The sequence below is a fragment of the Protopterus annectens genome, chromosome 8.part1, assembly GCF_019279795.1.
Source record: "Protopterus annectens isolate FY-2018-M chromosome 8.part1, PAN1.0, whole genome shotgun sequence".
NCBI classification, from domain to species: domain Eukaryota; kingdom Metazoa; phylum Chordata; order Ceratodontiformes; family Protopteridae; genus Protopterus; species Protopterus annectens.
Genome location: NC_056742.1, coordinates 549,198,061 through 549,212,732, shown reverse-complemented (window position 1 = coordinate 549,212,732; position 14,672 = coordinate 549,198,061). Strand labels below are relative to the sequence as shown.

The following is a 14,672-nucleotide window of genomic DNA, read 5'->3' as shown; positions in this document are numbered from 1 at the left end:
GGATTTCTGGGAAAAGGAAAGGGAACACTAGGTCAGCCCTTGTTTGACCATACTAATCTGAAATACTCCCCACAGAAGGGATCATTGGGGGGGGGCTGTTCAGCTGAGAGATAAGAGGCTGCAGATCACTAGACTCATCACATCAGCATGAGAAGCACAGTGCCACCATTTTACACTACCTCCAGGTATGATCTTAAGTATGGCCTCTCACATGATTGATCATCTGACCTTTTGTGTGGCCTGTATTCAAGCAACATAAATCATCTAAGTGGAGGAAAGATGCTTTCACTAGAAATGGCGGTGGAATTAAGCCATATTTCCCAAGAGTGTGGCCCCATCACCCATGACTCAAGCTCTCGAACATACATCAAGCACTTTCTTGATGTCTACACTTGCAGCCACAAACAATGTCATGGACAGTGAATGATGGTGAGTGCCTCTCAGTCATAGCCAACAGATCTTGCTAGATTTCGAGATGGGGCAACCTAATAATGTTAGTCCCCAAGCCAGAGCCAACAGATCCTCCTGTTTGGAGGAAACCCAAAAGGAAGACATCAAGTACCCCAAACAATGCCCGAGTGACTATAAAGCTCCCTCCCTCTCCTAGACCAGACTGTTCGGGTCTGTCTGACCGGCTTCATGTGGAACAGCACCTGTACCCTATAACTCACACTCTCCCTTCCCCCAGTGATAGTCAGGGTTGTAACTACTCCCCAAAACTTGCTACTGCCTGAGCTTGAAGACTTAACCAGGGTTGAGCTGCCCCTACTTCAGGATTATTTTAGTACCTGGGACTATGACCCACCCTATGATTTTTGGTCCATGTAATAATTTTGGATGATGCCTGCTCAGGCTGCGCAGTGGAACCACACTCCCCCAGTCTTTATATGAGAAGCCTTCAAATGCCACCAACCTCTCGGTAAGCAAGGAAGACCAGAAACTCTCCTCTCTCTAGCATTTGTGGGTGGAAGGGTTGAATGTTGGGTAGTAATGACAGTGCTGGATGTCATACTCCCCCCGTGACAACACAAGCAGTGCTGGTTTGGGTCCTTGTTAGTAATATGATGGTCACATAGGCACAATGTTGCCTTATAGCTAGGTTTGTGAATTCTAGAAAGTTTATAAGTGGTAGATAAATCAAGATCCAAGAGTAAACGTAGCAAAGACAAAGTGGTACACTTATGGGTTAAATGCTTTTATGAAGCTGGTACAGGATGCCACATCCTGTACCAGCACTAACACAGCAAAACCTCCTTTTTAAACACCTTTATTAACACAAGATACAGGCACACATACATTAATAGAAAACAAATCATATTAACATTTCTGCATGCATTACATATATGTTTTCTTTATTTATACAACTGTCATTTGGTCCAACATTACATAAATTGCTCAATTTCTGCCCTCTCTTAAAACTCACTTCCTCCTCTTCCGGAACATTATCTTGCATGTATTATTCCCACAAATTCCATTTATTTCTAAGTAATTTACTCTTCCCCTTTTATTCAATACTTCAGATATAAATGGTTTATATTTCCGTTTTCTAAAAAAATGTTTTTTGGCAGCTAATAAAATTAAATTAAATAAGGCCTTACTATGTGTGGGGAATTTGGAATACGTCCCAGCTCAAAAGAATGATTTCCTTAATCACAACCACTTGCTCCCCCATTATTCCTGACAGAGTACTCTGTAGGGAATTGTTAAATGGGCCAGCTTATGACACTCTTCAAAAACTTCTTCCCCCATTACACCTTCAACATATCTATCTGAGAAAAAAATATTTTTGTCTCCTTGGGGTATAAATACATTTATGCAAACAATTTCAAGCAAAAATCCTAAACTTTCTGAACTTTGTTCCATACACTGGAGCAACATATATGTTCGTAAATTGTTCCCTTGTAAACTGACTTTCTAGTTTCCCTTTCCAATCTTTTCTAACCCCCTCTGATTTATTTTTATAGTTATCGTGCAATATCTTATACGCCCTACTAATCATCTTTATTTTAACAGCATCTTCTGTTTTTTGACTAAAAACTGTACCAGAGCAGGTCTTATACTTAGGACTCCCCTAGCTCTTTCTCTTTGCTTATACTCGGATATCAGTCCCTGATAGGGAAGGCAATCTCTGGCCTGCAGTCCAAATGTTTTCTTGGCCTCTTCCCATTCTATTACTTTTACCTCTTCAGTTATTTGCTCCCAATACCTTGGGGTTCCTTTACCAGTTTTCTTAGTAATTCCCAGCCCTCTTTTGTCTATTTTTCTCTACCCCTGCTTGTAGTCATCCTTAGTGACGAAATCAATTTTTACCACTCTCGTGTCGGCTTAGTTTTTAAAATACTTTATGAATATAATATTTTGTACGGTTATTATTCTCCTTAAGGATCTGCATCCAAAACCTGACCCCAAACTTATTTCTTGACCCCACCCCCGCTTCATCATCATCCCTTTCTACTTTGATTTTTAACCTTCTGCTTTTTATGTATGTGAGCCTTAAATGCATAACTCAAAAATATGCCTTCAAGACAAGTAATCCTAAACCACCTTGTTCTACTGGGAGAACCAACTTCTCCCACTTAACTCTTGTCCTCTTTCTCTCCCACATCAATTCCATCAAATCTTTAACAACTATTACCTGCAAATTCTCTAGTTGGCAAAAAAAAAAAAAATGCCTGACAATTATATAAAACTAAACAGACTGAAAATATTTTCATTTTCATGAGCATTCAGTTTCTCAGTTTTTTTGCATTATTCTTTGTTTAGTCACTTCTCTTAGCTGCCATAGCAGAAGCCTTTTTAATCCGCACTTCTAAATACTTCATCTAAGCTTATCCCCATAAACATGGGCATTGCTGAACCAATTCTTGTTTGGGTACGTAATTTATAATTGAAGTCTTTGTTTTACCTTCATTAGTTTTATATACTGAAAAGATATGAAACTGTTCCAAAAAGTTTCACGACTCTGAAATATTCGTTTCTTGATTTATCAAGTACAAAATATCATCTGCACATAAAGTCAACATTTTTTGATTACCATAGCAATTATAACCTTGAATTTCAGAGACCCTTATTTTCTTTGCCAATGGGTCTAAATATAATCCAAATTACAAAGGGGAAAGAGAAGACTTCTGTTCAAACCAACTAATCAGACAGGAACCCTCCCACTTGAATTCTTGGTTCCGATCATTCATATATCCTTCTAATTACTGTGTGTGGGGAATGACAATGCTTCCATTGCCTGTTCATAAAATCCCAGCTCCAACAGCAGAGGTATTTTCTTACATTCTGCTTCCCTCTGGATCATCACTGTTCTATTAATGTTGTTAAACGTTCACCGACCTTCCATAAAACCACACTGATCCATACGCATCAATTTCAGCAACACCTTTGCCATCCTGTTAGCTAGTATAAACCAAACACTCTATAATCATGGTTTAAAATTGCATGGGGTCTAAATGAAGCTGAGCCTCACATATCTTTACCCTCTTTGGGTTGTACAGCCCCCACAGCTTCCTTTCAAGATACTGGTGCTTCCCCTCCTCCGAAAATTCTGTTACACAAAATCTTCCAGATCTTTTATCACTTTCTTCCCTCCTAATTTCCAAACATCCACAGGAGTACCATTTATTCCTGATGACGTCCCTGTAAATTGATTATACAGCACCGTTTTTATCTCATCTTCTCCTATCCTATTAGTTGTTGAGCCTCATCTTCCTGTAACCTTGGCATAATTCTTTCATAAACTTTACCATTTGTGTTTTTTCCCCCACATTCCTCTGCTTTATACAAATGTTCATAAAATTTCCAAAATATCTCTAATACCTCCATTGGATCAAAGGTTATTTTCCTTGTTGTAGGCTCCCTAAGTTTGACGACAATCCTGCCACCACTCTAAAAGTTTTTTGTGATCTGCATTTGTCAAAACATAGTTGCTTAACAGCAATCTTTCTAAACTCATACATATTATTCAAGTGCTCACTTATTTTCTCTTTAACACTCTTCAGTTGTTCCTCTTCAAATGTGAAAAACCTTAACAGTAGAAACTTCTTAAAACCATTTTCCAGATAGTGGTTAGTATAAAGGATGAATCCATCCCATAGGATCCACAAAGAGGTTTCCTCATTGTTACAGCCTGAAAATACAATTGTGTCTGCTTATCATAAATGTTGATGTTTACAGGAGAAGATTCTGAAGCAGGGATCCTGCTATGGCTATGCTGTCCAGATCTCACAACAGCCATAAAATTCTCATCTAGTCTGATGCGATCCTTCAGGTAGGCCTTGTAAACTGACACCCAGATGGCATATGCTAAAGCAGGCCAGATATAGCTTTCTTAGGTCTGGAGCTGGATGTACTCTGCCCAGGTTTCCGGTGGGTGGCTGTGGCCTACGCACGGTTAGCTGAGGCTTCCTTTCTTAAACAGGGAATTCCTCCCTACCCCTTAATAATCTTGGAATGGGTGTTGAAAACTGTAACCTTCACAGAGATCCCAGATCCATCCAATAACCTAAGTCCTTTAACCTGTACAGACTCTGAGGGAACCGATGACACAATAATAGGGCCTGGTCAGTTGAGAGAACTGAGATGGTGTCTCTCCTCATCACTGGCTGGCTGTTGTCCATGACCCTAACTTGCTTAAGATGCTTCTTCTTTGTGCAACAGGAAAACTAGAGTGTGGCTTGACTGGGGGATGTCTCAAAGTGCATGTGAGCACCTTATGTTCCCTTTCTTTCTCTAAATACTTCTCTAGGGATTCTGCCACATGCTTAATTGTCATGAAATTAAAATAGGCACACTGGGGACAAATGGGCATGTCCTGCTCCAAATCTGCGCAAAAACAGAGTGGAATTCCTGGTGAGGGATTTGTTTCCCCACACTCAAGTACATATCTTGACAACTGACATGTAACTGTACAGTAGATAAAGACAACGAAAACAGCTCCCCAGGGGGTGTTTACCACAGAGCAGATAATGACAAGGAAAACAGCTCCCCAGGGGGTGTTTACCACAGAGCAGATAATGAGATGGAAAACAGCTCCCCAGGGGGTGTTTACCACAGAGCAGATAATGACAAGGAAAACAGCTCCCCAGGGGGTGTTTACCACAGAGCAGATACTGACAAGGAAAACAGCTCCCCAGGGGGTGTTTACCACAGAGCAGATAATGACAAGGAAAACAGCTTCCCAGGGGGTGTTTACCACAGAGCAGATAATGACAAGGAAAACAGCTCCCCAGGGGGTGTTTACCACAGAGCAGATAATGAGATGGAAAACAGCTCCCCAGGGGGTGTTTACCACAGAGCAGATAATGACAAGGAAAACAGCTCCCCAGGGGGTGTTTACCACAGAGCAGATAATGACAAGGAAAACAGCTCCCCAGGGGGTGTTTACCACAGAGCAGATAATGAGATGGAAAACAGCTCCCCAGGGGGTGTTTACCACAGAGCAGATAATGACAAGGAAAACAGCTCCCCAGGGGGTGTTTACCACAGAGCAGATAATGACAAGGAAAACAGCTCCCCAGGGGGTGTTTACCACAGAGCAGATACTGACAAGGAAAACAGCTCCCCAGGGGGTGTTTACCACAGAGCAGATACTGACAAGGAAAACAGCTCCCCAGGGGGTGTTTACCACAGAGCAGATAATGACAAGGAAAACAGCTCCCCAGGGGGTGTTTACCACAGAGCAGATAATGACAAGGAAAACAGCTCCCCAGGGGGTGTTTACCACAGAGCAGATAATGACAAGGAAAACAGCTCCCAAGGGGGGTGTTTACCACAGAGCAGATACTGACAAGGAAAACAGCTCCCCAGGGGGTGTTTACCAAAGAGCAGATACTGACAAGGAAAACAGCTCCCCAGGGGGTGTTTACCACAGAGCAGATAATGACATGGAAAACAGCTCCCCAGGGAATGTTTACCACAGAGCAGATACTGACAAGGAAAACAGCTCCCCAGGGGGTGTTTACCACAGAGCAGATAATGACAAGGGAAACAGATCCCCAGGGGGTGTTTACCACAGAGCAGATAATGTGAAGGAAAACAGCTCCCCAGGGGGTGTTTACCACAGAGCAGATAATGTGAAGGAAAACAGCTCCCCAGGGGGTGTTTACCACAGAGCAGATAATGTGAAGGAAAAAGTACAGTTTTGTACCTACCATAAATGTAGATGTTCGAGGATTCCATTGCTGCAGTCCTGACTATTGGGTATAGTCCGCGTCCCAGTCGGCCCGAATACCAGAGTATAAGGCTGACGTCGGTCATGGCGCCTTAGACTGACGTCAGTACGTCAGGGTACTAATGCGCATGACCGACGTCATTTCCTCAGTCTTTTCTTGCCCCAGATGTCAGAAGACCCAAAAAGACAAGTCCCAAAAAACAACCTGCACCAAAAAACATGTACAACAATATATATACAAAAAATATAAGTATGTAAACTCACCTACACAACCACCCCTAAACACAGAGGGGAAGGAGGGAGGGTAAATTGGACTGCAGCAATGGAATCCTCGAACATCTACATTTATGGTAGGTACAAAACTGTACTATGTTCTTCGTCTTCCATTGCTGCAGTCCTGACTATTGGGTAGAATCCCAAAGCAGAGGAAAGGGAGGCTGGCAAATTATAAGGAAGTAGGAGCTGATAACATGCCTTGCAAAACAGCAGTGGCAAAACCAGCCCTAGACTTAGAGTAGATAGGAAGATGATAATGCTTAGAGAAAGTATGCACTGAACTCCAAGTAGCTGCTTCCAAAATATCCTTAGTTGCCACCCCCTTAGAAATGCTGTAGAAGTGGCAGTAGCCCTAGTGGAATGAGGCCTAATCCCAGCTGGAATCTCCTTGCCATGATGGGAATAACAAAATGCAATGCAAAAGCCAATCCACCGGAAATAGTTTGTTTTGACACAGGCTTGCCCTGTGAACTCAAGGCAAAAGAAACAAACAACTGCTGAGACTGCCTAAGATCCTTAGTCCTGCTTAAATAATATCTCAATTGCCTGTGTACATCTAAAGTGTGCAAAATCTTTTCCCCTTTATTTTGGGGATCTGCATAAAAGTAGGCAAATGAATAGTTTGGTTTAAAGCCACACTAGAAACCACCTTAGGCATAAAGGAAGGATTAGTGCGTAATGATACCCTATCCTTATGGAAAATCAAAAAAGGCTCTACTGCCATAAGGGCCTGCAACTCAGACACCCTTCTTGCAGAAGTAATGGCCAACAGAAAAGCAGTCTTCCATGACAAGTATTTCAACTCAGCAGTAGCCGCAGGCTCAAAAGGTTGTAGAGTAAGTTTTTCCAACACAAAATTGAGATCCCAAGCAGGAGTAGGAGCTCTACGTGGGGGTCTTATATTCTTTGCCCCTCTAAGAAACTGCTTGAACAAAGGATGCGAAAACAAAGGTGGGTCACAATCATAATGAGCTGAAATTGCTGCAGCATGAATCTTAATGGAAGAGAAGGACAAACCTTTGTCCAATAACTCAGTAAGATATTGAAGAGCCACACTCAAATTAGGCTCAGAAATCTCCAAATTCTTTGCTGTACTCCAAAATAAAAATCTCTTCCATTTGTCTGCGTACACCTTCCTTGTACTAGGTCTTCTAGCTTCCATAATCACATTTAAAACTTGCTGAGGAAGTTGAGACCTGCTGTGCTTCAAGAGAGAATATGCCAGGCTGTTAGATGAAGAGAGTGAAGCTTGACATTGAGCAGATGACCATCCTTCTGAGATAACAGATGAGGAATCAGAGGTAAAGGCCATGAAGGCTTCCTTACCAGACTCCGTAGTAGTGGATACCAGTGTTGCCGAGGCCAATCTGGAGCTATCAAAATCATCCTTGGCCTGTCTTGTCTGACCTTTAATAATACCTTTGGAAGAAGAGGCAGAGGTGGAAAGGCATAGACATGAAGGTTTTTCCAACTGAAAGACAGAGCATCCACTTTCCAAGCTGTGTGATGAAACCCCTTTGTGCAATACTTTGGCAGCTGGTGGTTTAGTGGAGAAGCGAACAGATCTATGTCTGGAGTTCCCCATGACACTGTCAATTTCTGAAATACATGAAGATCCAGTTTCCACTCGTGGGGATCCATGATTTGTCTGCTTAACACATCTGCTAGGGAGTTCTGTGCTCCTGGCAGAAACCTTGCCCGAAGAGTTAGTTGCAGGCTTAGCAGTCTCCCATAAAATCATCGCTTGCCTGCATAGAGGATAAGAATGTGTTCCCCTTGCTTGTTGATGTACCACATGACAGTTGTGTTGTCTGTTAGAATCAACACCTGCCCTGGAAGAAGTAACTCCTTGAAAGCCATCAATGCAAACTGGACTGCTAACATCTCCTTCATGTTGATATGTAGATGCTGTAGTCTGGCAGGCCACTTGTCTTGTATCCACTTTCCATTTAGATGAGCTCCCCAAGCAGTGTCCGAGGCATCTGTCGTTAAAATCTGACTCGCCTCTGGCCGGGTCACAGAGAGTCCCTTGTTTAGGTGACATTCCTGAGCCCACCACAAGAATTCCTTTTGAAGGCAAGGTATTATTTGAATGACAGTGTCCAAATCCTGGCAGTGCTGTGTCCATACATTTTGAGATACCATTGCAGCTTCCTCATATGCAGTTTGGCATTGGGAAGCACCAGAATACAAGATGCCATGAACCCTAATGCTTGAAGGACTGTCCTTGCAGTCAGCACGGACTGATGAGATAGTTGATGGAAGTAAAGTGACAGACTCTTTTGTTTGTCCGGGGTTAAAAGGCCATCTGGGCTGCTGTATTCAGTCTCACACCCAGAAAGCACATGTCTTGAGAGGGTACTAGACTGGACTTTATTTCGTTCACAGAATACCCCAGGCATCTTAGCACTGCTATGACATATTCCAGATGCTGTAGAAGGTCTTCCTTTTCTTGAGCCAGAATCAGGCAGTCGTCCAAGTAAGGATAGATTTGAATGCCTTGAAGCCTGAAGTAAGCTATCACTGGAGCCAGAACCTTTGTGAATACTCTGGGCAGTAGATAAGCCAAAGGGCAATGCAGAGAACTGATAATGAAAATCTCCAGTTGAAACGCAGATACTTTCTGCAACCTAGCCTTATAGGCACATGAAGGTAAGCTTCCTTGAGATCCAAAGTTACCATCCAGTGATCTTTGCCCAGCAGAGGTAACAGTTGTTGTAACGTCAACATCTTGAACTTGGGAATGTCCAGATAAGTGTTGAGGATAGATAAATCCAAAATTGGTCTCCACGTGTTCCCCTTCTTTGGTACTAGGAACAGGCGAGAATAAAATCCGAAGCCCCTTTCTGATACAGGGACTGGCTGAATGGCCCCTATCTGAAGTAACTGAGAAATTTGCTTGTGAGCCTCTTTTCTTTGTGGAGGAGGAACATCTGGCATGCCTTTGAAAGGGGCAGTGTGTGGAAATAAAATCTGTAACCGTGATGAATGATATCCAGCACCCATCTGTCTTGAGTGACTAAATCCCAATTTTCTTTGAAAAGAGACAGTCTTCCTCCCAAAGGAGCTGCCAGGCGAGAATCCACTGGCAGCTGAAAAGGCAGGTCATTGGGTTTGCTTACGAAAGGACTGACCCCTGCCCTCACCAGAAGTCTGAGCAGGTGAACTGTCTGATCTAGGCCTAAACGAACTTTGAGCCCTGCCCCTACCACGTCTAGACCTACCCCTAGACTGGGAACCATAAGCAGGATATGTCCACCCCTTAGCAGGCCAATTTCTACTAAACTTGGAGGCTGCACCTGCAAAAATCTTTAACAGTCTGCATAGACTTAGCTTTGTCCTCCATTTTCTTTAAAACTGCTTCCACAGGCGGTCCAAACAACACATCAGACTGTAAAGGAGCATCCAAAATCCTGGTCTTAACATGCTCAGCTAAATTCTGATCCTTCAACCAGGCATGTCTGCGAAGAACAGAACTAGCAGCAGCCACCCTCGAGGAGGCCTGAACAGCATCAAAACCACACTGCAAAGAATGCTTACCCACTTGTTCAGACACATGAACCAAATCCAGCAATTCTTTACACTCAATACCTTCCGCCAAAGCATCCACCTTAGATTTCAATTGTGAAAGGAGATAATTCTGATATTTTAGCATATGAAACTGACAATTCAACGCCCTCATGGCTAGAGTGGAAGAAGTATATACTTTCTTACCCCACCTATCCAAAGCCCTTGCCTCTTTATCAGAGGGTACAGGATTTTTAACCACAGAAGCTTTAACACCTTTAGGCCCCTGAGAAACAGTTTCTGGGTCCGCCCTAGGACTCTTAAACAAATACTTATGAGCTTCGGGCACCCTATAATACCTATCCGGCTTAACAGGAGCAGGAGGCAAGGAGTCAGGGTTCAGGGAAGCCTCTGCAAAAACATCCTCCACCACATTCAACACAGGAGGAATAGCTAATGGCCTATGCTGGGGTAAATACAAGAATTCCCTAAGCCTTTTCCTGGAATCAGAGTAATCCTGGCCTTCCCATTTAAAGTGCTCCCTCATGGAGTGAAGAGTCTCTGAAAATGAAAAATCCTCAGGAGGAGAAGCTGTAGGAGTGGAATCATCCACATCAGAATCAGAATAAGTAGGAAACTCTTGCAAGTCTTCCACAGAAGACTCTGAAGCCTGTGAACACTGTTCAAAACTATCAAACTCCTGTTCCACCCTAGGCCTCTTATCAGGCGGGGGCATAGAACCTCTAATCAGAGTAATCAAATCCTCTGCCATTTTAAGCATATGTTTCTTAGGCACAGAGCCCGAAATGCTAGGAGAAGCCCCACAGAAGCTGAACTTGGCCTACCTCTAAAAGAAGCTTTGGCAACAGAAGGAGAGGCCCTAACTACCTTGGGAAGAGAGGGAAGAACAGTTACCTGAGAAGCCCCCTCAGCTTGGCCTACCTCCTGAGAGGGCACATCCTGTAACAGTAAAGTATCTGCCTGAGACTCCATAGATACTCCTGGCAAAACCTCCGGCTCCCCTGAGCCTACTAAAGAACCGGCGTCCGGGACTGCGGTTCCTCACCCCTAGGCTTCACTGTTTTGTCCTTGCGCTTCTTGGATGAAGCGGGCGTCGGAGCATCCGGCGGCATAGTATAATTACAGCTTCCCAAACACTAACCTAGCACAATCTAGCCTCCTCTTAATAGTGCTTGTTAAATCTAGCACAAGAGCGGCAACCAACAACGTCGTGCTCAGGCCCTAAACAAGGTATACACAATGTATGATAATCCCTATGCGGTATCTGCTTCCCACAAAATACAGTTATTCACTTTTTCTGACATCCGGTTAAATACTGAGGCAAGAAAAACCAAAATGTTCTAACGGTTACTTAGCCAACTCTGTTTCGGTCTGAAACTCCGGTTTCGGAAAATCTCAGAACGCCAACCTGCACTCGCAAAATTGCTTCTGCATCGGACCATGCGGCAAAAGACTGAGAAATGGCGCCGGTCATGCGCATTAGTACCCTGACGTACTGACGTCAGTCTAAGGCGCCATGACCGACGTCAGCCTTATACTCTGGTATTCGGGCCGACTGGGACGCGGACTATACCCAATAGTCAGGACTGCAGCAATGGAAGACGAAGAACATCAGCTCCCCAGGAGGTGTTTACCACAGAGCAGATAATGTGAAGGAAAACAGCTCCCCAGGGGGTGTTTACCACAGAGCAGATAATGTGAAGGAAAACAGCTCCCCAGGGGGTGTTTACCACAGAGCAGATAATGACAAGGAAAACAGCTCCCCAGGGGGTGTTTACCACAGAGCAGATACTGACAAGGAAAACAGCTCCCCAGGGGGTGTTTACCACAGAGCAGATAATGACAAGGAAAACAGCTCCCCAGGGGGTGTTTACCACAGAGCAGATAATGACAAGGAAAACAGCTCCCCAGGGGGTGTTTACCACAGAGCACATAATGACAAGGAAAACAGCTCCCCAGGGGGTGTTTACCACAGAGCAGATACTGACAAGGAAAACAGCTCCTCAGGGGGTGTTTACCACAGAGCAGATACTGACAAGGAAAACAGCTCCCCAGGGGGTGTTTACCAAAGAGCAGATACTGACAAGGAAAACAGCTCCCCAGGGGGTGTTTACCACAGAGTAATAATGACAAGGAAAACAGCTCCCCAGGGGGTGTTTACCACAGAGTAGATAAAGACAAGGAAAACAGCTCCCCAGGGGGTGTTTATCTTTATATCAGTTCAAACTCTGGCTATGAAATGACCAAAGACACAATGCATCTGTATCATGCTCCAGCAGCAACAAAGAACTAGAAAATGGCGCTGGCCAACAACCCTTAAACCCTGACATCCTGGCAATGTAACACACGGTCGCTGCTGGGCCTGGAAGGGTGGGGAATTCTCTGGTATTCAGGCCTGTCGAGGGCTCCCACAGCAGGAAATCTCAAGGAGCTATTACTATAACACTGAAACATGATGAACATACAGTAGTACTATATTCAAGTGTTTAACTTTTATTTCTGCTATCCATCTATTAGAGTAACAAATAACTCAACCCATTTGGATGTCTATTAAATCAATTTACTGAGTTGTAAATGTAAAAGCATCAGGCAAGGAAAACAAAGTGGCATTTTTATTGCTCTAAGGAGACAAGAAAATGGCATATAGTACAATTCAGACAGACTGTACTGCATTAATTCTAGAAAAGCAAATGGTGAACGTATATAGTACAATTCAGACTGACTGTACTGCATCGATTCTAGAAAAGCAAGTGGTAAACCATGCAAACAATAACTTCCTGTTAACTATTCCTTGACAACAAGCATGCTGTGTAGTAGATTATGATAATATATGAAAAAAACTGGGTCATACCATCTGTCAACTGCTGCATACCCATCTTTTGACACCTTCACTTTTGCATAATGAGCAAATATGCTTTTAATCAAGCTTCTTGGCAGACGAGGCACTTTCTCTGCACTTTTCTGCACTCTCTTGTGTGGTTCCTTTTTAGGGACAGGCACCTGTTTCTGTATTCTGTAGAAAAGAACAAAATACGTTTCATCAACATGCATTTCCACACTGACAGCAATTGATATCCCTGCAAAAAGGGTTATCTAATCTAAACAGGAATAATTCAAGGAATCTAAGAAAGTTCAAATATGGGGAACAAGACTCTCTGGGTAGTAACACTGCCACTGTGCTCACAGCTGTTGTCAGTTAAAAGCCCAGTTTAATATGGTGGCACCCTGAAGTCACCCATCATACTTTGCCACTAGTCTGGGTCTACAGAAACAATTTTTGTCTATTATTTCTTTTTCTTTTCTTAGTGCTCATGACACCAAGAAGGATCCTCCTCTGGTTTCCATGCTGATACCAGCTAATGCCATATTCATTCTAGTTACAGACACACAACAGATCTTCTGCTGGCATCCCAACCAGCCAAAAGTACCAGCATATAATCAGGTGTTCTAAGACCTCTACGGCAGGGGCTCCTCCTCCTTCAAAAAATGCAGGTCTATCAAAGACAATAATGCCCGGCATATGTCACAGGCAAACAAACTAGGAGCTAAGCAGATCTGTGGTAGTGGGAGTTCGGCAACCGGTTCTGCTTGGGCATGGTAAGGAAAGAAGGACCCCCACTTCCCTTACCGTTATCTAATCACAGAAATACAACGACAAACATCCTGCAGGCCGTTAACTATGGTCACTGTAGGTTATCTAATCAAAAAAATACAATGACAAACATCCTGCAGGCCTTTAACTATGGTCACTGTAGGTTATCTAATCAAAGAAATACAACGACAAACATCCTGCAGGCCTTTTACTATGGTCACTGTAGGTTATCTAATCACAGAAATACAACGACAAACATCCTGCAGGCCGTTAACTATGGTCACTGTAGGCTATCTAATCAAAGAAATGCAACGACAAACATCCTGCAGGCCGTTAACTATGGTCACTGTAGGTTATCTAATCAAAGAGATACAACGACAAACATCCTGCAGGCCGTTAACTATGGTCACTGTAGGTTATCTAATCACAGAAATACAACGACAAACATCCTGCAGGCCGTTAACTATGGTCACTGTAGGTTATCTAATCAAAGAAATGCAATGACAAACATCCTGCAGGCCTTTAACTATGGTCACTGTAGGTTATCTAATCAAAGAAATACAACGACAAACATCCTGCAGGCCTTTAACTATGGTCACTGTAGGTTATCTAATCACAGAAATACGACGACAAACATCCTGCAGGCCGTTAACTATGGTCACTGTAGGTTATCTAATCACAGAAATACAACGACAAACATCCTGCAGGCCGTTAACTATGGTCACTGTAGGTTATCTAATCACAGAAATACAATGACAAACATCCTGCAGGCCTTTAACTATGGTCACTGTAGGTTATCTAATCACAGAAATACAACGACAAACATCCTGCAGGCCTTTAACTATGGTCACTGTAGGTTATCTAATCAAAGAAATACGACAAACATCCTGCAGGCCGTTAACTATGGTCACTGTAGGTTATCTAATCACAGAAATACAACGACAAACATCCTGCAGGCCTTTAACTATGGTCACTGTAGGTTATCTAATCAAAGAAATACAACGACAAACATCCTGCAGGCCGTTAACTATGGTCACTGTAGGTTATCTAATCAAAGAGATACAACGACAAACACCCTGCAGGCCGTTAACTATGGTCACT

General features: G+C 43.2%; 1 protein-coding gene across 1 annotated transcript in view; it reads right to left on the bottom strand.

The window, feature by feature from the left end:
- The window catches only part of CENPT (centromere protein T), a 687,603-nt gene that overhangs the window by 46,738 nt on the left and 626,193 nt on the right, over positions 1-14,672 (bottom strand). Inside the window, exon 12 of the mRNA XM_044082068.1 lies at positions 12,831-12,992. Coding sequence (XP_043938003.1) covers positions 12,831-12,992 — 162 coding nt within the window. The remainder of the gene's footprint in view (positions 1-12,830; positions 12,993-14,672) is intronic.